The sequence below is a fragment of the Psittacula echo genome (assembly GCF_963264785.1).
Source record: "Psittacula echo genome assembly, chromosome: 19".
Classification (NCBI taxonomy): Eukaryota; Metazoa; Chordata; class Aves; order Psittaciformes; family Psittacidae; genus Psittacula; species Psittacula echo.
In genome coordinates, this window is record NC_137755.1 from 3,302,529 (window position 1) to 3,327,841 (window position 25,313).

Here is a 25,313-nt window from a genome sequence, read left to right on the forward strand (position 1 = left end):
TATCCAAGGAAGAACGGATTTACATTGGGATTGAGGCGGATCCACACCAAGCGGAAGCGTTACACAGCAACTCCTGCTTTGCTCCGGGTGGGAATGATGCAGGAACCCCGAACCCCATCGGGAATGCTTTGGGACATGGTTACTACAGGTTTACACTGCGGTTGCGACAGGTTTACACTGAGTTTGCTACAGGTTTACACCGGGGTTGCTACAGGTTTACACCCGGGTTACTACAGGTTTACAATGGGGTCACTACAGGTTTACACCGGGGTTACTGCAGGTTTACACCCGGGTTACGACAGGTTTACAATGGGGTCACTACAGGTTTACACCGGGGTTACTACAGGTTTACACCCGGGTTACGACAGGTTTACAATGGGGTCACTACAGGTTTACACCGGGGTTACTACAGGTTTACACCCGGGTTACTACAGGTTTACAATGGGGTCACTACAGGTTTACACCAGGGTTACGACAGGTTTACAATGGGGTCACTACAGGTTTACACCGGGGTTACGACAGGTTTACACCAGGGTTACGACAGGTTTACAATGGGGTCACTACAGGTTTACAATGGGGTCACTACAGGTTTACACCGGGGTTACTACAGGTTTACACCGGGGTTACGACAGGTTTACAATGGGGTCACTACAGGTTTACACCGGGGTCACTACAGGTTTACACCGGGGTCACTACAGGTTTACAATGGGGTTACGACAGGTTTACACCGGGGTCACTACAGGTTTACAATGGGGTCACTACAGGTTTACAATGGGGTCACTACAGGTTTACACCGGGGTCACTACAGGTTTACAATGGGGTCACTACAGGTTTACACCGGGGTCACTACAGGTTTACAATGGGGTTATGACAGGTTTACAATGGGGTCACTACAGGTTTACACCGGGGTCACTACAGGTTTACAATGGGGTCACTACAGGTTTACAATGGGGTCACTACAGGTTTACACCGGGGTCACTACAGGTTTACAATGGGGTCACTACAGGTTTACAATGGGGTCACTACAGGTTTACACCGGGGTCACTACAGGTTTACAATGGGGTCACTACAGGTTTACACCGGGGTCACTACAGGTTTACAATGGGGTTACGACAGGTTTACAATGGGGTCACTACAGGTTTACACTGCGGTTACTACAGGTTTACAATGGGGTTACAACAGGTTTACACCGGGGTCACTACAGGTTTACACCGGGGTCACTACAGGTTTACAATGGGGTCACTACAGGTTTACAATGGGGTCACTACAGGTTTACACCGGGGTCACTACAGGTTTACAATGGGGTCACTACAGGTTTACACCGGGGTCACTACAGGTTTACAATGGGGTTACGACAGGTTTACAATGGGGTCACTACAGGTTTACACCGGGGTCACTACAGGTTTACAATGGGGTCACTACAGGTTTACAATGGGGTCACTACAGGTTTACACCGGGGTCACTACAGGTTTACAATGGGGTCACTACAGGTTTACAATGGGGTCACTACAGGTTTACACCGGGGTCACTACAGGTTTACAATGGGGTCACTACAGGTTTACACCGGGGTCACTACAGGTTTACAATGGGGTTACGACAGGTTTACAATGGGGTCACTACAGGTTTACACCGGGGTCACTACAGGTTTACAATGGGGTTACGACAGGTTTACAATGGGGTCACTACAGGTTTACACCGCGGTTACTACAGGTTTACAATGGGGTTACAACAGGTTTACACCGGGGTTATGGCCTCTTTGGGAAGGGAATGGCTGCAGTTGGGGCATCGCCTTCACTCCGGCCCCATTCCGAGAGCTGCATCCCCCCTTCCGACCCCTTCTCCCCGGGGTTTAAGGTATCTCCACAAGCTGTTGGAGCCGCAGGGCGCTTCCAGCCTCCTCCTTTTCCCTGCCTTCGGCTTTCTCCAGGGTTTATCCCTCTGTTGGGATCCACTCTTCCATTGGGCCAACAATTCCAGTTGCACATCCGCAGGGAGCTCATGGAAGGTCTCTGGATCCACGTCAGGAGGAATTACTACGCCTTTACTACAGGTTGGCTCCACGGACGCTGTTGCAGGGGCCTCCGTATCCCAGCGGGAAGCACAGATCCTGGTTGGGATGATCTCAGCTTCCGGAGGCTCCTTCTCCATCCTGACCCCTGTCCTGCTGGGACACTCGGAGGCCTGGGTTGCTCCTACACGGTTACTACACCCCGCAGGGTGAGCAGCACTGCTCAATCCCATTGGATTCTCGATCTCTTTGGGAAGAGGCACTGAGGGCTGAGCCAGACCATTCCCACCATGGAATTCCGCTCGGGAAGGGAGTTCCTGTTCAAGAGCTTCTGGAAGCCCTTCCTGGGCAATGCAAGGGAAAGAGGGAATGTCGCCGTCTCTCCGTGGGCTTTCCTCTCCCTCCGGAAGCTTCCGGCGGTTGGGAATTCCGCCGCAGGAGGCGCTGCCCTTCCCCTGGAAATCCGCAGCTTCCTATGGGAAGAGGAGAGCTCAAAGCCTGGGGGGCACCAAGCAGGGAGCAGCCACGGCCGGAGCCAAGGGCGCCTTGGAGCCAGCTCCAGGCGGACCAAGGCCAGGAGCCATAGCACCCACAGCACCCATAGCACCCAGAGCACCCATAGCACCCCAGCACCCATAGCACCCACAGCACCCCAGCACTCCAGCACCCATAGCACCCCAGCACCCATAGCAACCACAGCACCCCAGCACCCATAGCACCCCAGCACCCATAGCACCCCAGCACCCATAGCACCCACAGCACCCATAGCAACCACAGCATCCCCAGCACCCACAGAACTCCCAGCACCCATAGCACCCCCAGCACCCCCACCACCCATAGAACCCCAGCACCCACAGAACCCCCAGCACCTGCAGCAACCATAGCACCCCCAGCACCCATAGCACCCCAGCACCCATAGCACCCCCAGCACCCATAGCACCCCCAGCACCCATAGAACTCATAGAACTCCAGCCCCCATAGAACTCCCAGCACCCCCAGCAGCCATAGAACCCCCAGCACCCATAACACCCCCAGCACCCCCAGCACTCATAGAACCCATATCACCCTCAGCACCCATAAAACCCTCAGCAACCCCAACAGCCCCAGCACTCACAGAACCCACACCACCTCCAGCACCCACAACAGCCCCAGCACCCATAACACTCATAGAACCCATAACACCCCCAGCGCCCATAATACCCCCAGCACCCATAACACCCCCAGCACCCATAACACCCCCGGCACCCATAACACCCCCAGCACCCATAATACCCCCAGCACCCATAATACCCCTGGCACCCATAATACCCCCGGCACCCATAACACCCTCAGCGCCCATAACACCCCCAGCACCCATAACACTCATAGAACCCATAACACCCCCAGCACCCATAATACCCCCGGCACCCATAACACCCCCGGCACCCATAACACCCCCAGCACCCATAATACCCCCAGCACCCATAATACCCCCGGCACCCATAATACCCCCGGCACCCATAACATCCCCAGCACCCATAACACTCATAGAACCCATAACACCCCCAGCACCCATAATACCCCCAGCACCCATAATACCCCCGGCACCCATAATACCCCCGGCACCCATAACACCCCCGGCGCCCATAACACCCCCGGCGCCCATAACACGCCCGGCACCCATAACACTCATAGAACCCATAACACCCCCAGCACCCATAATACCCCCAGCACCCATAATACCCCCAGCACCCATAATACCCCCAGCACCCATAACACTCATAGAACCCATAACACCCCCAGCACCCATAACACTCATAGAACCCATAGGACCCTCAGCACTCCGATCACTCCCAGCACCCCCAGCCCCCATAGCACCCATAAGCACCCCAGAGAAGCACCTTCCCTCTCCCTCCTTGCCCAGCAGCGGGTGCCGGGCCCTTGCCCTGGAGGTAGAAGCCAATGGAGCCCTTCGCGGTGGGAAGCGCCCGGAGGTTGGAGAAGCAGACGCTGAGGAGGGTGAGGTGGAACGGGAGCGCCGTCGGGATCATCTTCCGCAGGAGCTTCATTAGGATGCTCCCCAAGGGCGAGAGGAGGCTCCCGGGATCTACGAGAGGGGAAAACCCTCGGGAAACGGGGAGCAGATCCCAGGGAATGCGGGGAACAGGGAGGTGAGCAGGAAAGGGTCTCAATGCCTCCTATGTCCACCTAAGGCTGATTGCAATGGGAGGTGATTCCAGCCCTCACGGGTATTCCCACATGGATGCTCCATCCATGTCCTGGTGGCCTCAACATAAGGGCATGGAGCAGACGGAGCAAAGGCAAAGGAGGCCGGAGCTTCTTCCAACCCATTCCATTGGCCCAGCAGCCCCATAGGGAAGAGCTTCCGAAGATCCCTCCTTTCCTCGGGATCAAGGAATGGGAAAGATTCCCAAAGCTTAAGGAATGGGATGACCTGGAATACTGGGCACAAAGGGGACCATTCCAAGCTTACCTGTCCCAAATTTGGGCAGGAGATGCGGCGGGATAGGGCACTGCCGGCATTCCCGAGGGAAGCCCTTTCCCGATGAGGACAAGCGGCGGATGCTCAGCCTTATGGTGCGTGGTTGCCTCCCATCCTGGCGGATTCTATGGAGCACCGAGGAGTTAAGCACTATTCCGGGTCTATGGAAGCTGCCACAGCATTGGATCATGGATCATGGGATCGGGAGCCTGGAGAAGACCTTCAAGGGCACCATGAACCCCCCCCCCCATATCCCTCTTTACTCCATGGAGAAGGCCCCTTCCAAGCCATTCCATGGGGAACATAATCCCATCAGGAAGAGCTCTGGAGACAATCACCTTTCCAAGAGGCTTGGAAGCAGCATTCCCAGTTTCTCCTGGACTTCTGCCTCTGAGGAACACTTCCGGAAGGAATCTTCATCGCTAATGGACTAAGAGTAGAAGGAATCCCATCACTTGGATTCCATTCCGGCTTCCCAAGAGGAATAGAAGCAGGGAGCTATGGAATGAACCTTGGCCACGTGGAGCTTCAGATCCTTCGGGAAGGACCTCTTGAGAATTCCTTCAAGGAATTCTCCTACCTGAGGAGGTCCCGATGGTGTCACAGGGGCCTCATCCTGCCCAGAGCCCAGCTTCCGGATCCGCTGAGCAAGCGCAATTCCCAGCTCCTTCTCCAAGGCAGCAGATGGAAACCTTTGGAGATCCACCACGGTCTTCACACCCAGCGCTTCCAGGCGTTCCGCCGTCCTGGAGCCAATGCCTGTCGGGATAAGGACATGGGAATGGCGTTATCCCGCCTGAGGGGTCCTTGGGATGGGAGCTGAGGCCTCCCTTGTGGGAATGATGGGATAATGGGAAGCGGGAGATGTCCCATCCATGCTGGTGGTGCCTTCAACCCAACTCCTAAAGGACACCGTAACCATTGGGTCTAAGGCAAGGATGAACACCTTGGGGTGCCCAGCCCCTACCTGGCACCTTCCGGATGGGCCCCAGCCCCTACCTGGCACCTTCCGGATGGGCCCCAGGCTCCTCAGCAGCTCCTGGGTGCTGTGAGGCAGGAGCAGGGTTTGTTGGTTGGGTTTGAAGGTCCCAGAGACCACCTTGGCCAAGAGCTTGGTGGTGGCCACCCCTGCGCTGCTGCTGAGGCCCAACGTGGAATAAAGGCATTCCCGGAGCTCTTCCATCACTTGGGATCCAATGGCGAGCTTCCGATGGGTTGGATCCTGCACGTTGATGGCTGGGAAGGAGAAGGAAGAGGGGAGGATGAGGGGAGTCAACCTAATTCCATGGATTTCCCATGGTGGGGGGCAGGAGGGGGTGGTATTCCAGTCCTGCGGGAGGCTTTGGTTGCCTGGATCAAGTGGAAGCCCATTCCTAGATCATGGAACGGGATGGATGGAGCTTAAAGCGCATCCAGGGCCACCTTGCACTGGAGCAGGTTGCTCCAGCCTGGCCTTGGGGATGGGACATCTCCCACCTCCCATTGTCCCACCAGCCTCATGGGGATGAACTTCCCCAGATCCCATCCCAAACCTTCCCAAGATTCCCATTGTCCCACCAGCCTCATGGGGATGAACTTCCTCAGATCCCATCCCAAAACCTTCCCAAGATTCCCATTGTCCCACCAGCCTCATGGGGATGAACTTCCTAAGATCCCATCCCAAAACCTTCCCAAGATTCCCATTGTCCCACCAGCCTCATGGGGATGAACTTCCCCAGATCCCATCCCAAACCTTCCCAAGATTCCCATTGTCCCATCACCCTCATGGGGATGAACTTCCCCAGATCCCATCCCAAAACCTTCCCAAGATTCCCATTGTCCCACCACCCTCATGGGGATGAACTTCCTAAGATCCCATCCCAAAACCTTCCCAAGATTCCCATTGTCCCACCAGCCTCATGGGGATGAACTTCCCCAGATCCCATCCCAAACCTTCCCAAGATTCCCATTGTCCCATCACCCTCATGGGGATGAACTTCCCCAGATCCCATCCCAAAACCTTCCCAAGATTCCCATTGTCCCACCACCCTCATGGGGATGAACTTCCTAAGATCCCATCCCAAACCTTCCCAAGATTCCCATTGTCCCACCACCCTCATGGGGATGAGCTTCCCCAGATCCCATCCCAAGCTTCCCATGGTCCCACCCCTCCAGCTCCTCGCCCAAAGCCCTTCTCCATCTTTCCGGAGCCCCTTTGCGCACTGAAGCCGCTCTGATGCCTCCATGGATCCCAAAGGTCCTTTCCAAGCTATTCCATGATTCCAGGATACTTGGACGTTCCCAAGTCCACTTCTCTGGCTATTCCGAAGCTGAGGTGGATCATGGCCTACTCACCTTGGTCCTTGTAGACATGGCCTGAGACACGGATCCCAGCCCATCCACCTGGCTGCAAGCGGCCTACACGTTGCTCCACCACATCCGTGATATCCAGGAAGTTCTCATCCAAGCCAAGTCTTTCCACCAATGGACAATGTTCCCGCAGGAGCTCTAGGAGAAGACAACCCGGGATAAGAGTGATACAAGTGATTCCAAGAGGTTGGCAGCTCCCTATGGATGGAAGCGACCTGCGAGCTCATGGAGTTCCAATAGGGCCACCGACTAAAGAAGGATGCTCCAACCTCTCCGGACAACCCATCCCTATGAGGGTGCCGGGACATTGGGATGGGTGGGATGGAGAACCTGGAGCTGCTCCATCCCTGGTCCAAGGCCAGCTTGGAGCAGCCCCCAGTAGAAGGTGTCCTCAAGGAGGAGAGCATCAGATGCTGCTATTATGGGATGTACCAAAGTGGTTGCCCTCTACCTGTGACCTTGTAGGACATCTCCCTATAGGGAGTGAGGTCTTCTCCATTGACCAGCACCAAGTGAGGACACTTCTCCACGGCCTCCTTGAGAGACATCAACTTCTTCACCCCATGGCGCCGGGCTTCGTAGTTACAGGTGACCACGAGGGACTTCTGTTTCACCCCTGCAACAAGGAGGACATGGGGGGGGGTGAAGTTCCTGCTGGATCCAGGAGGATGCTCCCATAGGGAACATCAGGAAGGTTCCTCCTACCCAAGGCCTTGCCCCTGAGCTCCGGGGCCCGCAGCATCTCCACCTGCGCGTAGAAGCAGTCGAGGTCCAGGTGTGCAATGACGCTGCTGCCCGCAGGGGGGCGCCGGCTCCCGCCGCCTCCTATGGGAGGGAAGGGGCGAGCGGGAGGCACCGGGACCCGGAGGCGCTGCCGGGGGGGGGGGAACTGGGGCTGGGCAATGGGGCTGAGCTGGGAGGGCAGGGAGCACCCACTGCAAAGGCAGCACCCATAGAACCACAGCACCCATAGAGACACAGCACCCATAGAGATACACAGCACCCATAGAGATACACAGCACCCATAGAGACACAGCACCCATAGAGATACACAGCACCCATAGAGATACAGCACCCATAGAGATACAGCACCCATAGAGATACACAGCACCCATAGAGATACAGCACCCATAGAGATACAGCACCCATAGAGATACACAGCACCCATAGAGATACAGCACCCATAGAGATACAGCACCCATAGAGATACACAGCACCCATAGAGACACAGCACCCATAGAGACACACAGCACCCATAGAGATACAGCACCCATAGAGATACACAGCACCCATAGAGATACACAGCACCCATAGAGATACAGCACCCATAGAGATACAGCACCCATAGAGATACACAGCACCCATAGAGATACAGCACCCATAGAGACACACAGCACCCATAGAGATACAGCACCCATAGAGATACAGCACCCATAGAGATACAGCACCCATAGAGATACACAGCACCCATAGAGATACAGCACCCATAGAGATACAGCACCCATAGAGATACACAGCACCCATAGAGATACAGCACCCATAGAGACACAGCACCCATAGAGATACAGCACCCATAGAGATACACAGCACCCATAGAGATACAGCACCCATAGAGATACACAGCACCCATAGAGATACAGCACCCATAGAGATACAGCACCCATAGAGATACAGCACCCATAGAGATACACAGCACCCATAGAGATACAGCACCCATAGAGATACACAGCACCCATAGAGATACACAGCACCCATAGAGACACAGCACCCATAGAGATACAGCACCCATAGAGATACACAGCACCCATAGAGACACAGCACCCATAGAGATACAGCACCCATAGAGATACAGCATCCATAGAGATACAGCACCCATAGAGATACAGCACCCATAGAGACACAGCACCCATAGAGATACAGCACCCATAGAGACACACAGCACCCATAGAGATACAGCACCCATAGAGATACAGCACCCATAGAGATACACAGCACCCATAGAGATACAGCACCCATAGAGATACAGCACCCATAGAGATACACAGCACCCATAGAGATACAGCACCCATAGAGATACAGCACCCATAGAGATACAGCACCCATAGAGATACACAGCACCCATAGAGATACAGCACCCATAGAGACACAGCACCCATAGAGATACAGCACCCATAGAGATACACAGCACCCATAGAGATACAGCACCCATAGAGATACAGCACCCATAGAGATACAGCACCCATAGAGATACACAGCACCCATAGAGATACACAGCACCCATAGAGATACAGCACCCATAGAACCCAGCACCCTCAGCACCCACCTTGCTGCTGCCTCCACCACTCCTCCTCCTCCTCCTCCTCCTCCTCCTCCTGCTCCTGCTCCTGCTCCTGCTCCTCCCTCCCTCTCCCCTCCATGCTCCTCTCTCACCGCTCCCCCTCCTCTCCCCCCACCCCAGGCAATGGCGGCTCCGCTTTCCCGCCCGGGCCCTCCCTTCACAATGGCGGCGGCTGCGCACGCACCCCTCGCTCCCGGCCTAGTGCCGGGTCCTAGCGCCCGCCCGCTGCCTCCCGCATCGGGGTCCTATTGCCCGCCCGCTGCCTCCCGCATCGGGGTCCCAGCGCCCGCCCGCTGCCTCCCGCATCGGGGTCCTATTGCCCGCCTGCTGCCTCCCGCATCGGGGTCCCAGCGCCCGCTCGCTGCCTCCCGCATCGGGGTCCTATTGCCCGCCCGCTGCCTCCCGCATCGGGGTCCCAGCGCCCGCCCGCTGCCTCCCGCATCGGGGTCCCAGCGCCCGCCCGCTGCCTCCCGCATCGGGGTCCTATTGCCCGCCCGCTGCCTCCCGCATCGGGGTCCTATTGCCCGCCCGCTGCCTCCCTCATCGGGGTCCCAGCGCCCGCTCGCTGCCTCCCGCCTGGCAGGGACCGGTCCCGATGCCCCCCCCCATAGCGCCAGTATCAGGGTCCTAGTGCCGCCTGCTCCATCACTGCTTAATGTGGCCCTAACTGAGCCCTGCTCAACAGTTGGGTGTTGAGCATCACTTCTCCTACGGAAGAGCAGGAAGCATCCCCCAGGATCTCCTTGGAGCAGGATTCCTGCTTTCCCAGGTGGTTTTTGACTCAATCCCAGCTTCCTTAAGCTGTGCTTTGGCCTCGCTGCCTTTTAGCAGCTCCTACTGGGTTGCTCTTCAGCTCTGTGCAGCTCCCTTTCATCCACCCTTTCATTCCTGCTTTCTGGAATGCTTTGGGGCTTTTCCTGCCCCTTGCTCAAGGGAACTCTGGGCACAGGTTTGGATTCAGTGCTCAAGCCATGCACTTCCTGCTGGGATCTGTGCCATGGGCTCTCTTTCCACATCCCTGATGGGATCTGTTCTGTGGAGGAAGCCCAAAGAACTTCAGCTCATTCCTTAGGGTGAGCCCTTCAGTTTATCTGCATCCAAGTGGTTTATGGATTCCAGACATAGGGAAAACCCTTCTAAGTTCCAGGACTTCCAGGTTTTCCTTGTTGCTTTGCCAGGAACAACGTTGGAATGCAAAAGCACCTCCAAAACCCCAAGAAAGGGTTGGATAAAGCTTCATTTCCTGCAGTGATGGAAAGAAGAACAGGAATGAAGGTGATGGAATCGTGGAATGGTTTGGCTTGGAAGGGAGCTTCAAGCTCATCCGGTTCCAATAGGGCCACCTTCCACGAGAAGGGTGGGGGAGAAGAGGGCAACATTCCCAATAGGGAATAGGGATAGGGCTTGGAACAACCTGGAAGGTGTCCCTATAGGGCCAGGTTGAGCTTCAGGTCCTTTCCAAGCTAAACCATTCCATGACTCAATGCTTAGGGTGAAAATTCCCTATTGCAAGAGGAATGGGGCAGAAACGCTTCCCAGATCCTGGCCTGGCTCAAGCCCTTGTGTCCTCATCCATCCTTTTCCCTTAAAACCCTGCTAAGAAGACCTTTTCCCAGTGGGTTTTCTATGGGAAGGCTCCCATCTGCTCATCCCTGCTTCCAGAATCCCTTGGGAAGAAGCGTTCTGACGCTCCCAATGTGGTTGAGCGCTGTAGATCAACAACAAGACTGAAGCTCCAAACCTCCCCCAGCTTCCAAATCCATTGAAAAAGGTCAGGGAACTGGAATTCTGTCGGGGAAAAGCCGGCAAAAAGAAGGAATGTTCATAAATGTTACAATCCGTAGTGAAAAAGTGGGAGTTGGATTGCATTTCTTATGGAATCATTTGGGAAGGAAGGGACCTTCAGGCTGATTCGGTTCCAATAGGGACCTGGTGGCATCCATAATCCCAGTCCTCTCCTTAGACAAAGAGGGATGCTCCTTGTAGTAACCGAGGTGTCTCTAACTCCCTGTTGAAAATGACTCCAGGCATGGAATTCCTGGCACCAGTTCGTGTTCCTTTGGGATGCAAGCTTGGATGGTAAGAGCAATGCCAGTGGTTTGCCAGAGACACAAGGATTAGTGGGATTCTGTGCTTTAGGAGCTGGAGAAGAGCTTTGGACAAGGGATTTAGGGACAGGACATTGGGAATGGTTTGAACCTGCCAGAAGGGACGTCGAGATGGGATATAGGGAAGGTCTTCTCTATAAGGGTGGTGGGACATTGGGATGGGTGGAAGGAGAAGCTGGGGTTGGAGCATCCTGGTCTAGGAGAAGGTGGCCCTGTTGAAACTGGATGAGCTTGAAGGTCCCTTCCAAGCCACCCCGTTCCATGATTGTGTAAGAGTCTTCCAACTCTCTCTGGTTGAAATTCCATGTGGATGTTCCCGCCTGGATCCTGTGATTGGCTCAATGGTCTCAATGCTGGGATTTAGTGAGAGCAGAGGCACCTCCAAGGACCCTTCCACTTTGCTTCTCCTTGCGTGCAGGAAGCCAGGAATGGACCTTGGCCATGTGAGCTTCCTTCTACATCCAACAGTTGGGCTTTGGGAAAAGGGAAGGAACCCAAAACCTCCAGGAGAACGCTCCAAGCTCCTTCGGCTTCCAGGAGCTGGGAACACTTCAGCCCTTGACTTCTTTCCCTGGAGAGAACTTTAAGCCAAGAGGATGGGTGGCTTCCCATAGGATGGATTGGGTTGGAAAGGACCACTTCCAAAGGAAGGGGTTGGGAGTTGTGTGGGGTGAAGATGGGTAGATACACCATTGGATAAGTGAAGATGGTATGGTTGCTGGTGTTATGCCCTTTAGGGCTCGGAATCATGGAATCAAGCAGGTTGGAAAAGCCCTTTAAGCTCATCCACATTCCACTGTAAGGCCATCACTAACTCATGGCACCGAGGGCTTTCATCTCCATGATTCAGGAACACTCCCAGGGGCTGGCAGCTCCAGCACTGCCTGTTCCAATGCCTTTGGGGAAGGAATTGTTCCCAATCTCCCATGTAAACCACTATTACATCCAGAATTCCAACTGAAGATGGTTTCAACCACTTCCCATCAACCGACTCCATTGGTTTTGGTGGCATCTAACGCACCTTTGGACCTGTTTCATGTTCCACATCATCTTGCTTGGTGCTCACTTCCTTCCCTTCCTTTGCTCTTCCCAGGCTTAGGGATCGAATGGAGATGTCCCTCAACTCCATGTAAGAAGCTCTAATGCCCTGGAGTTGAGGTTGAGTTGAGGTTGACCTTAGGTAGCTTCAACCATTGGCTCTGCTGCTCTTTATGCTTTAGATGCCCTCCTAACCCAGCTTTTCCCCTCTGGACCAGCAATGCTAACCTCTATTGATGCTGGGAGCTTGGACCTCCTTGAGGCCCCACAGCCAGGAACGTGCCACCTTGGTGCCAAGGCATTGAGGTTGACCAAGGCATTGAGGTTGGCCAAGGCGTTGAGGTTGACCAAGGCGTTGAGGTTGGCCAAGGTGTTGAGGTTGGCCAAGGCGTTGAGGTTGACCAAGGCGTTGAGGTTGGCCAAGGCGTTGAGGTTGGCCAAGGCGTTGAGGTTGACCAAGGCATTGAGGTTGGCCAAGGCGTTGAGGTTGACCAAGGCATTGAGGTTGGCCAAGGCGTTGAGGTTGGCCAAGGCATTGAGGTTGGCCAAGGCGTTGAGGTTGACCAAGGCGTTGAGGTTGGCCAAGGTGTTGAGGTTGGCCAAGGCGTTGAGGTTGACCAAGGCGTTGAGGTTGGCCAAGGCGTTGAGGTTGGCCAAGGCGTTGAGGTTGACCAAGGCGTTGAGGTTGACCAAGGCGTTGAGGTTGGCCAAGGTGTTGAGGTTGACCAAGGCGTTGAGGTTGGCCAAGGCGTTGAGGTTGACCAAGGCGTTGAGGTTGGCCAAGGCGTTGAGGTTGACCAAGGCGTTGAGGTTGGCCAAGGTGTTGAGGTTGGCCAAGGCGTTGAGGTTGGCCAAGGCGTTGAGGTTGACCAAGGCGTTGAGGTTGGCCAAGGCGTTGAGGTTGACCAAGGCGTTGAGGTTGACCAAGGCGTTTCAGTTGACCAAGGTGTTGAGGCTGACCAAGGTGTTGAGGTTGACCAAGGTGTTGAGGTTGACCAAAGCGTTGAGGTTGGCCAAGGCGTTGAGGTTGACCAAAGCGTTGAGGTTGGCCAAGGCGTTGAGGTTGACCAAGGTGTTGAGGTTGAACAAGGCGTTGAGGTTGACCAAGGCGTTTCAGTTGACCAAGACATTTCAGTTGGCCAAGGTGTCGAGGTTGACCAAGGTGTTGAGGTTGAACAAGGCGTTGAGGTTGGCCAAGACGTTGAGGTTGACCAAGGCATTGAGGTTGGCCAAGGTGTTGAGGTTGGCCAAGGTGTTGAGGTTGGCCAAGGCGTGCGTTGAGGTTGGCCAAGACGTTGAGGTTGGCCAAGGCGTTGAGGTTGGCCAAGGCGTTGAGGTTGGCCAAGGCGTTGAGGTTGACCAAGGTGTTAAGGTTGACCAAAGCGTTGAGGTTGGCCAAGGCGTTGAGGTTGACCAAGGCGTTTCAGTTGACCAAGGCGTTGAGGTTGACCAAGGTGTTAAGGTTGACCAAAGCGTTGAGGTTGGCCAAGGCGTTGAGGTTGACCAAGGCATTGAGGTTGGCCAAGGCGTTGAGGTTGGCCAAGGTGTCGAGGTTGACCAAGGCGTTGAGGTTGGCCAAGGTGTTGAGGTTGACCAAGGTGTTGAGGTTGACCAAGGCGTTTCAGTTGACCAAGGCGTTGAGGTTGACCAAGGTGTTGAGGTTGACCAAGGTGTTGAGGTTGGCCAGGGCCCCCGTAAAGTCTTTTCCTTCTTTCCAGTCCAAGTGGTAAGAAGTTCAGAAGCAAGCCTCAGCTGATGAGATACCTGGGGAACACTGTTGACCTCAGCAGTTTTGGTTTCCGCATGGGAAAGATGATGCCCAGTAAACTGCAGGGGAACAAACAGAAACTAAGGAATGAGTCTCTCAATCAAACTCAGGTTTGTCCCTCCTCTCTTCCGGGCTCTATTCCCGCAGCATTTCCTGCTCCTGGAGTTGCTTAAATCAGTCCTCTTTGTACCTATAGGGTTAGCTCCTAGTAGGAGAGGTGGAGATCTAATCAAACCATAGTAGATCTATGAAGTAGAAGGATCTACTAAGGATTCTGGCTATGTATATGTAGGTAAAGATTAGTAGTAGTAAGAGATTGGATTAGCAGGAGTAAGAGGTTGGGTTTGGAGTAGTAAGAAATCGGCCTTAGAGTAGTAAGAGATTGGATTAGAATTAATTAGGATTGCGGGGTGATCTGTACGGGGATCTATGGATGCTGGTGCCTGATCCTAAAACTGGAGGGGTCCTTATGGATTGCTCCTGGTTCAGGAATTCAGCAGAGCAAGGAGCCTGGGAATCTGAGCTTTGCTTTCCCTTTTCCTATTCCCTGTCTCTCCCAGCGTTAGCACTGATTGCAGGTCAGCAATGGGAGCTCTTCGTAGGGCTGTGACCCAGAGCACATCAAGACCTGCCTGACCCTTTGCAGGCACTGGGATGCGTTCTCCTGGTGCAGCCGATAGGGAAGTGCTTGTCCATGTCTGGTCCAGGTCGAGATCTGTGGCAAGACCCAGGACAAGAGGGATTCTGGGCGCCTTCTAAGAGCCAATAAAGGGATGGGAAGCAAACCTCATCATAAAGCTCTGAGCACACTGAAGGTGACTTGTGCAGGTCTGGGGAGATAGAGTTTGAAGCAGCCGTTTCCATCTCCAAGCAGGTACCTGCGATGGTGCTGGAATGGTGCTGGGTCCTGCTTCACTTCAGCCTCGTTTAACAGCAGTGTCCAAGGAAGACCTCGAAGCCATCAGAGGTGCTGGTGGTTGGGTGGGCTTCAAGCACAGATTGCTCCTGCCCTCAGTGCTTAGGGATGGGTGAGTGCCCGTGCGTGAAGCTCCCCCATCCCTGCAGCACTCCCCCATCTCCATGGGTGCCAGTGTCCTTCTCCAAGCGCATCCCTCTCCGTGCAGCGAACCAAAGGATCAAACCCCAGTAAGCGGTGATGCGTTTGCTCCTCCAGACCTGTTCATTGCACCCATAGCAAACAGCGGCTGTGCTGCCTGTAGCATATAGAAATATGGCTTGGATTTGGGGCTTCTGTTGATGGAATAGGGAAGGAAAAGGGGAACGAAGGGTGAATTCCGTTAACAGTGCAGAATGGGAGTGATGCTTGTAGAGACTGCACCACATGGGCAGCTGAGCCGGTGACAAAGCCCTGGGTTTATGGGGTTGTACCTTGACTTCCTGTTATAAAGACTCAGTCTTAGCCACCACTGATTCCAAATGTTTTCTTCAGGTTGTTTAAGGGTACGAGGCAATCAGCAAGCAGCGCTGGGTGCGCAGGGGAGCCTCCGCTCCACCAAAGACACATCCCTCAGCGTCGGTAAGGTTACACGCCTATACATATTCATGAGCTATCCCCGCTTGGTATTATAATGAGCTCAAAGGTCCTTTGCACATGCGCAGGTCATGGGCGAGGGGCTCAGGATGAAGTAAATGGGTCCTCCTCTCGCGGGTAGGGGTCTTCAAGATGAAGGAAACGAGTTCCTCTTCCTCAACGTTTCCCCTGTGGCACAGTTGGATGCCGCAGTGGTTACACAATAGCTGCAACCAGCCCTATCTGTAACTCTTGTTCGAGCAGATGTTTGGGGGGCTCTGTCTTTGGATTCACTCATGAGTAGGAGGGGCAGGCAAGGAGCCTTTGAACTAACTGATAAGTAGAAGGCTGGTGTGGAACAATTCACTCCTGGTTAGTGGGGCCCCTGAATTCCACAGACTTACACCATGGGTTTCTTTCTACAACTTAAGCTAAGCAAAAAGTGCTTTAACTCTCTATTTTCCAGGCACCAGCGATTCTTATATCAAAGCCCCCTGTATCACCCCCATGTTGGTACCCCCCCCTTGACGGCCTCCCCTTAGCACCTTCCCAATGGATGCTTCCAACCATGGCCCTCCCCACTCTGGGACCAGCCCCCGCCCCATACCCAGGCCCACCCACCCCATTGTGAGGGGGGTCTCTATGGACCTTAGGGTTCCCCCCCCCCAAAAAAAAATCACCCCAGGGCTTGAAGCTTAAACCCCCTCCCCTTATTGACACCCCCATGACATTAATGCCCCCCCCACCACAGGGTGATGGGTGAGGGTCGTCCCCCCCCATTGAGCTTTGCTATGGTGGGGGGTGGGACTGGACCCCCCCCAGTGCCAACCTGAGCCTGTCACTGACCTCCCCCCCCCCGTCGCACTGACTACCTCGGGGGGGGCACAGCACAACCCCACCCCCCCGTCACTGTGTCCCTACTGGGGGGGGCTGGTATGGGGGGGGGGTGTCTTGTGTGTCCCCCCCATCCGGGGCTTATTTTTGTATCTGCCACTAAAGGGGATTTTACCAGAAAGAGGAGAATTTGGGGGGGAGCGGCACGGATGGGGGGCAAGGATGGGAGGGGGTCGGGTTTGCACCCCCGTTGCACCCCATTGCATCCCATTGCACCCCCATTGCATCCCCATTACACCCCCATTGCACCCCCATTGCAGTCCATTGCACCCCCATTGCATCCCCATTACACCCCCATTGCACTCCATTGCACCCCATTGCACCCCCATTTCATCCCCATTGCATCCCATTGCACCCCCATTGCATCCCCATTGCACCCCCATTGCACCCCATTGCACCCCCATTGCATCCCCATTGCACCCCCATTGCACCCCCATTGCATCCCCATTGCACCCCATTGCACCCCCATTGCACCCCATTGCACCCCATTGCACTCCCATTGCACCCCCATTGCACCCCCATTGCATCCCCATTGCATCCCATTGCATCCCCATTGCACCCCCATTGCATCCCCATTGCATCCCCATTGCACCCCATTGCACCCCCATTGCATCCCATTGCATCCCCATTGCATCCCCATTGCATCCCCATTGCACCCCATTGCACCTCATTGCACCCTCATTGCATCCCATTGCATCCCCATTGCACCCCCATTGCACCCCATTGCACCCCCATTGCACCCCATTGCACCCCATTGCACCCCATTGCACTCCCATTGCACCCCCATTGCATCCCCATTGCACCCCATTGCACCCCATTGCACCCCATTGCACTCCCATTGCACCCCCATTGCATCCCCATTGCATCCCATTGCACCCCCATTGCACCCCCATTGCACCCCATTGCACACTCACTCTGGGGGTCCGGGGGGGGCACACGACACCCAATGGAAGAGACCCAATTGAACCCCCCCACCCGGGTGCTGGGACCGGAGCTATCGGGAGCTGGAGCAGAGGTTGGGGATGCTCCAAGAGCTGGATCCTGATGGGTACTGATGGGATCCTAATGGGGTCTTAATGGGGTCCTAAAGGGATCTTAATGGGGTCCTAAAGGGATCCTAATGGGATATTAATGGAGTCTTAATGGGATCCTAATGGGATCTTAATGGGACACTAATGGGGTATTAATGGAGTCTAAATGGGGTCTTAAAGGGATCCTAATGGGATATTAATGGGGTCCTAATGGGATCTTAATGGGACACTAATGGGGTATTAATGGAGTCTAAATGGGGTCCTAAAGGGATCCTAATGGGATATTAATGGGGTCGTCATGGGATCCTAATGGGATCTTAATGGGGTCTTAATGGGGTCCTAGTGGGATATTAATGGGGTCGTCATGAGATCCTAATGGGATCTTAATGGGATCGTTATGGGGTCCTAATGAGATATTAATGGGATCCTAATGGGGTGTTAATGGAGTCTTAATGGGGTCCTAGTGGGATCTTAGTGGGGTCCTAATGGGATCTTAATGGGGTCCTAAAGGGATCCTAATAGAATATTAATTGGGTATTAATGGGGTCCTCATAGGATCCTAATGGGATATTAATGGGATGAGGGGTGAGTGGGGTCCCAGTGCCACAACTGGGGTGAATGGGGTCCCAGTTCCAGGAACATTGGGGGTTCCAGAGGAAGAGGATGAGAATGCTGATGGGTTGCCATGGCAATGCCGTCCGGAGCTGCACTCAATGCACAGGGAGGTTCTGCTCCATGCTGGACCTGCAGAAGCTCATTGTGGGGATGGAAGGGTTCTCCTGCATCCTTTGGGTGTGGAGAGGGACCTTCAGCATGGATTGGAGCCATAGGATGAGGGCTGATGGGTTCCAACTGGAAGAGGGTAGCTTGGGTTGGAGATAAGGAAGTGAGGGTGGTGGGACACTGGGATGGGTTGGATGGAGAAGGATGGATGGGGCTTGGAGCAACCTGGTCTAACGGAAGGCGTCCATGCCTCTTGCTCAGAACTGGATGCTTTAAGCTCCTTCCCAACCCAACCCATTCCATGAATCCATGCTCATGATATGGTTTAGTGGTGGAATCCCAATGCTCTTAAAGCTCTCCTCCAACCTCTATGATCCCTGCGCAGGGATGATGGACCAGGAGCTGGGTGCGCTTCCAAAGCTGGGATAAAGGGGGGTGCAGAGCAAGGCCCTGCAGATGGGAGAGGAGAAGGGAGCCCCAGTGGCACATCCCTACCTGGCAGGCGTCGATGCCCCCCTGCGGGTACCCAGCACAGAGGTTGTGGCTCTTGATGGCCCCTCGGTGCCATTGGCTGCTGTTGCAGAGCTGGACATCGATGAGGCGGACCTTGGCCTCCTGCAGGGCTGTTGGGGACGATGCCCCCGCTGTGGGGACACAAAAGAGGTCAGGACTGGGGGGAGAAGGGATGGATTTGGGGGTATCGGGGGCTGAGAAGCTCAATGGGAGCCATCACCCCCCCCCCCCCCCACGGCCTGGGCTGCATCCCCTTTGCTGATGCTGCATCCTCAACATAAGGAGGACATGGAGGGACCTTCAGCGATGGGACAAGGGGTGATGGGTTCCAACTGAAACAAGGATGCCCAGGTTGGAGAGAAGGAAGTGATGGGACACTGGGATGGGCTGGATGGAGAAGGTTGGGGTGCTCCATCTCCATTCAGAGCAACCTCCAATAGACCTGGATGAGCTTTACCCCCCCCCCCCCTTCCACCCCATTCCATGAATCCATGTCCCGGCATTCCAAGGCCAACGGGGCCGTCGGGCACTCACTTCTGGCCTCCCTCGCGCCCCATCCGCTGATGAAGCACTCGGAGAGCTGGGATACCCTGAGCGTCGCATCGGGCACGCAGGTGAGCTGCACGTGGTACCCACACTGCACCGGCTGGTCCAGCTCCACCAAGGCGATGTCGAAGCCGCCGGAGATGTTGGTGTAATGCTCATGGACAATGACCTTCCGGATCCACCGTTTCTGGGTCTCGGAATTGGCCTGAGCCAGGTCCGTGATTCCGACCATCACGAACCAATCTGTGGTGAAGCTGGGAGGGAGTGGAAGAGCAGGGATTGGAGCCGGAGGTCAAGGGTTGATGGGTTCCGACTGGGAACTGCAGGTTGGAGATAAGGAAGGGATTCTCTATGAGGGTGCTGGGACCCTGGGATGGGATGAATGGAGAAGGTTTGGATGCTCCATCCCTGGCAGTGTTCAAGGCCAGCTTGGAGGAAGCTGGTCTGTGGAAGGCATCCCTGCCCATGACAACAAGTTGGAAGTGGATGATCCCAAGCTCCTTTCCCACCCAACCTATTCCATGATCCATTCCATCCCATTCCCTCCCATTCCATTCCATCCCATTCCATCCCATTCTATTCCATCCCATTCCATTCCATTCCATTCCATCCCATTCCCTCCCATTCCATTCCATTCCAATCCATTCTATGGATAAGAGGGGTGGGAAGGAGCCACATTCCTGCTGCTTCCCAAAGGAAAGCACTGCCCCAGCACGCCTTAGGCTCAAGGGCCGTCAAGCTGGAAGCGGCCTTCTCCTGAGCGCTCTTCCCAGTGCATCCAGGATGGGGAAGGGGACGGGACGGGAGCTGCTCCTTGGCTATTCCCTATGGCTGGAATCCCTTCTCCCCCTTACTTTTGCCCGATGAAGCAGTGAGCGGCTGTGAGGACCCATTGGGGGGTGATGAGGGACCCCCCGCAGATGTGCGTGAAGCTGGTGGCCGTGGGGAACTGGATGCTGACGATCCATGGCCAGGCGCCCTGGTGAGCAGCCACGCCTCCGACGATGCGCGACATCCCATAATAATCAGCCATGGGACGGGTACCGCAGGTCCCTCTGGAAGCAGAAGCCCAGCACTTGATGGTTAGGGATGAAGGGCGAGCATCATCCTGCTCCATAGGGTGCTGCAGGGACAAAGGGTGTCCCATAGATGAGCATCATCCTGCCCCATAGGGTGCTGCAGGGACAAAGGGTGTCCCATAGATGAGCATCATCCTGCCCCATAGGGTGCTGCAGGGACAAAGGGTGTCCCATAGATGAGCATCATCCTGCCCCATAGGGTGCTGCAGGGACAAAGGGTGTCCCATAGATGAGCATCATCCTGCTCCATAGGGTGCTGCAGGGACAAAGGGTGTCCCATAGATGAGCATCATCCTGCCCCATAGGGTGCTGCAGGGACAAAGGGTGTCCCATAGATGAGCATCATCCTGCCCCATAGGGTGCTGCAGGGACAAAGGGTGTCCCATAGATGAGCATCATCCTGCCCCATAGGGTGCTGCAGGGACAAAAGGTGTCCCATAGATGAGCATCATCCTGCCCCATAGGGTGCTGCAGGGACAAAGGGTGTCCCATAGATGAGCATCATCCTGCCCCATAGGGTGCTGCAGGGACAAAGGGTGTCCCATAGATGAGCATCATCCTGCCCCATAGGGTGCTGCAGGGACAAAAGGTGTCCCATAGATGAGCATCATCCTGCCCCATAGGGTGCTGCAGGGACAAAGGGTGTCCCATAGATGAGCATCATCCTGCTCCATAGGGTGCTGCAGGGACAAAGGGTGTCCCATAGATGAGCATCATCCTGCTCCATAGGGTGCTGCAGGGACAAGGGACCCTATGGGGTGCCCCATAGCTGAGCTGTGCCACTGCATGGGGTGATGGCGAGGAAGCGGGGCTCTCCCAATCCCACCACCCCATTGGTGCGACCATGGCTGGGAGCAGCAGCATCTCCCTATGGAATGCCAGGAGCCCCGGAGCCTGGTGCCACTCACCCACAGCTGTCCCAGGAGCCATGCACCAGCCAGGCCAAGGCCAGCAGGAGGAGGACATGGAGCCAAGGCATCGCTGCCACCACCACTGAGGGTGACACCAAGGAGGTGACACCAAGGAGCTGCCACCACCACTGAGGGTGACACCAAGGAGGTGACACCAAGGAGCTGCCACCACCACTGAGGATGACACCAAGGAGGTGACACCAAGGAGCTGCCACCACCACTGAGGATGACACCAAGGAGGTGACACCAAGGAGCTGCCACCACCACTGAGGGTGACACCAAGGAGGTGACACCAAGGAGCTGCCACCACCACTGAGGGTGACACCAAGGAGGTGACACCAAGGAGCTGCCACCACCACTGAGGGTGACACCAAGATGCTGCCACCAAGGAGCAGCCACCAAGGAGCAGCCACCAAGGAGCTGCCACCAAGGAGCTGCCACCAAGGAGCTGCCACCACCACTGCGCCCAAAGCGCAACTGCCCCAGGGATACGGGTGCTGGATGCAGGTCCCTTGGTGCTGGGGCTGATGTCATAGAGAGGCAGGTTCCATGGGGGGGGGTTCCAGGAGGGGTTCCGGGAGGGGCCATGGGGGGGGTTTCATGTTGGGTTCCATGGGGAGATGGAGGGGTTCTGATGGGCTTGGGATGCTCTGAACCCCTGTGGGATGCTCTGCTTGCAGGATGCTCTGAATCCCTATGAGATGTTCTGGAGCTCTGTGGGATGCTCTGAATCCCTACGGGATGCTCTGCTTGTGGGATGCTCTGAACCCCTATGGGATGCTCTGCTTGTGGGATGCTCTGAACCCCTTTAGGATGCTCTGCTTATGGGATGCTCTGAACCCCTATGGGATGCTCTGCTTGCAGGATGCTCTGAACCCCTATGGGATGCTCTGCTTGCAGGATGCTCTGAACCCCTATGGGATGCCCTGCTTGTGGGATGCTCTGAATCCCTATGGGATGCCCTGTTTGTGGGATGCTCTGAACCCCTTTAGGATGCTCTGCTTGCAGGATGCTCTGAACCCCTATGGGATGCTCTGCTTGCAGGATGCTCTGAACCCCTATGGGATGCTCTGTTCATGGGATGCTGTGAATCCCTGTGGGATGCTCTGCTCATGGGATGCTGTGAATCCCTGTGGGATGCTCTGCTCATGGGATGCTGTGAATCCCTGTGGGATGCTCTGCTCATGGGATGCTGTGAATCCCTGTGGGATGCTCTGTTCATGGGATGCTGTGAATCCCTGTGGGATGCTCTGTTCATGGGATGCTGTGAATCCCTGTGGGATGCTCTGTTCATGGGATGCTGTGAATCCCTGTGGGATGCTCTGTTCATGGGATGCTGTGAATCCCTGTGGGATGCTCTGCTCATGGGATGCTGTGAATCCCTGTGGGGTGCTCTGTTCATGGGATGCTGTGAATCCCTGTGGGATGCTCTGCTCATGGGATGCTGTGAATCCCTGTGGGGTGCTCTGTTCATGGGATGCTGTGAATCCCTGTGGGGTGCTCTGTTCATGGGATGCTGTGAATCCCTGTGGGATGCTCTGTTCATGGGATGCTGTGAATCCCTGTGGGGTGCTCTGTTCATGGGATGCTGTGAATCCCTGTGGGGTGCTCTGTTCATGGGATGCTGTGAATCCCTGTGGGATGCTCTGCTCATGGGATGCTGTGAATCCCTGTGGGGTGCTCTGTTCATGGGATGCTGTGAATCCCTGTGGGGTGCTCTGTTCATGGGATGCTGTGAATCCCTGTGGGGTGCTCTGTTCATGGGATGCTGTGAATCCCTGTGGGATGCTCTGTTCATGGGATGCTGTGAATCCCTGTGGGATGCTCTGCTCATGGGATGCTGTGAATCCCTGTGGGATGCTGTCCTGGGTTCAGCAGCAGCACTCAGTTTTTCTCCTTCCTAGTAGCTGGTGCAGTGCTGTGGTTTTGACTTTCAGCCTGGGAACAGCGCTGATAACATCGATGCTTTCAGTTACTGCTCAAATGTTTACCCTGACCAAGGACTTTGTGAGTCTCCTGCTCTGCCAGGGAGGAGGGGAAGCCGGGAGGAAGCAGGGACAGGACACCTGACCCAAACTAGCCAAAGAGGTATTCCATACCACAGCACGTCATGCCCGGGGTGTAACTGGGGGTTACCCAGAAGGGCACTCTCTGCTCGGTCGGGCTGGGTTTCGACGGGTGGTATCGTATTCTCTTCCCTTGTTATTTCTCCTATCATTGTCATTATTGGTGGCAGCAGCAGTGGGTTTCAGTTACCCCTTTGTTACTGGGCTGTTCCCATCCCAACCCGTGGCAGTTACGTTCTTTCCATTCTCCTCCACATCCCTCCGGGAGCAGGGGAAGAAAGGCTGGAGGAGGGGGAGTGGACTGCGGGGCTGACTTGATGCGAGGGTTTAAACCACAACAGATGCTCTGGAGCGCTATGGGATGCTCTGAATCCCTATGGGATGCTCTGCTTGTGGGATGCTCTGGAGGTCCCTTGTGCCACCAGCTCCTTCCTAAGATCCCTACACCAGGGAACATCCACACTGCAGCACGGAGGTCTGGGATCACGGAGTCATGGAACCATGGAATCATGGTATGGGTTGGGTTGAAGGCACCTTAAAGCTCATCCAGCTCCAACCCCTGCCATGGGCAAGGGCACCTTCCATAGAGCAGGATGCTCCAATCCCCATCCAACCATGCCTGCTTCCAGGAACACCGCACAAACCCCATTCCTTCTGCCCCAATCCCTTCTTTTCCCCACCCCTCCCCCAAATTCCATGGATTTGGCACTATTTGAACTCCCAACCCCCCCAAAACTGGCTTTTAACAACAGCCTGGGCCCCATTCCACCTCTTCTTGGCCCAAAGCAGAGGCTGGGAAGCTGCTTCTGGGGCAGCAGCCGTGTCCTTCGATCCGGGCCTGCGCAGAGGCTCCTGCTGCCGGATCCCTCTTCCAGGCTCTGTGATTTAAGGACGATCCCTTCACCACTCCTTGCTCACCAAAACCCAGGAACTTGGGTGCTTTTGAGGGGCAAAAAGCGGTGGGTTTGGGATCAATGTGGGATAATCCTCACCAGGGACCTTGCTCCATGGGGATGCTGCTTCTGCTCCCCTTGGGCACCTTCCTGGTCCTTTTGCGGGGCTCCCATGTGCCTGTTCGAGCCTTCGGGTGCCCCCCATCTTCTTCCATTGCCCTTTGGGGTCCCTCATCCACCTTTGGGTGCCCCCAATCCATCTTTGGGTGCCCCCAATCTGCTTCCATTGCCCTTTGGGGTGGGCCCCAAATGGGGTTAAGCAGGAGATAGGGTTCTAAGGGATGGGGTCCTAAGAGATGGGGTCCTAAGGGATGGGGTACCCAAATGGGGTCACCAAGGATGCCCCAAAGCATGGGGTCACCAGGAGATGAGGGTCACAAGGGATGGGGTCCCCAAGGAATGGGGTACCCAAATTAGGTCACCAGGAGACAAAGTCCCAAGGGATGGGGTCCTAAGGGATGAGGTCACCAGGAGACGGGGTACCCAAATGCGGTGACCAAGGGATGGGGTCCCCAAGGACGGGATCCCCAGGAGACGGGGCCCCAAAGGATGGGGTCACCAGGGGATGGGGTACCCAAAGATAAGGTCCTCAAGGGATGGGATGCACAAGGGATGGGGTCACCAGGGGGTGAAGTCGCAAGGGATGGGATGCACAAGGGATGGGGTCACCAGGGGGTGAAGTCGCAAGGGATGGGGTCCGCAAGGGATGGGGCCCACAAGTGATGGGGTCCCAAAGGATGGGGTCCCAAGAGATGGGGTCAACAAGGATGGGGTCACCAGGAGACTGGGTCCCAAGGGATGGGGTACCCAAAGATAGGGTCCAACGAGATGGGGTCACCAGGAGATGGAGCCCCAAGGGAAGGGGTCCACAAGGGATGGTATCCCAAAAGATTGGGTACCCAAGTAATGGGGTCCCCAGGGATGGGGTCCCCAGAAGACAGAGTCCCAGGGGATGGGGTTGCAAGGGATGGGGTC

At 55.5% G+C, this 25,313-nt stretch overlaps 2 protein-coding genes across 2 annotated transcripts; both read right to left on the reverse strand.

The window, feature by feature from the left end:
- Positions 1-1,791: 1,791 nt before the first annotated feature.
- POLI (DNA polymerase iota) lies at positions 1,792-7,793 on the reverse strand (the record flags this gene model as incomplete). Its single annotated transcript, XM_080631927.1, has 10 exons — positions 1,792-2,481; positions 3,889-4,094; positions 4,482-4,615; positions 4,829-4,920; positions 5,071-5,249; positions 5,490-5,726; positions 6,825-6,977; positions 7,291-7,455; positions 7,545-7,664; positions 7,772-7,793. The coding sequence occupies 10 exons, from the start codon at positions 7,791-7,793 to the stop codon at positions 1,792-1,794; spliced, it is 1,998 nt and encodes a 665-aa protein (XP_080488053.1).
- Positions 7,794-15,799: 8,006 nt separating this feature from the next.
- LOC308228545 (acrosin-like) lies at positions 15,800-20,362 on the reverse strand (the record flags this gene model as incomplete). The annotated part of the gene is made up of 4 exons (XM_080631928.1): positions 15,800-15,811; positions 18,766-18,914; positions 19,318-19,583; positions 20,184-20,362. The coding sequence occupies 4 exons, from the start codon at positions 20,360-20,362 to the stop codon at positions 15,800-15,802; spliced, it is 606 nt and encodes a 201-aa protein (XP_080488054.1).
- Positions 20,363-25,313: the final 4,951 nt, after the last annotated feature.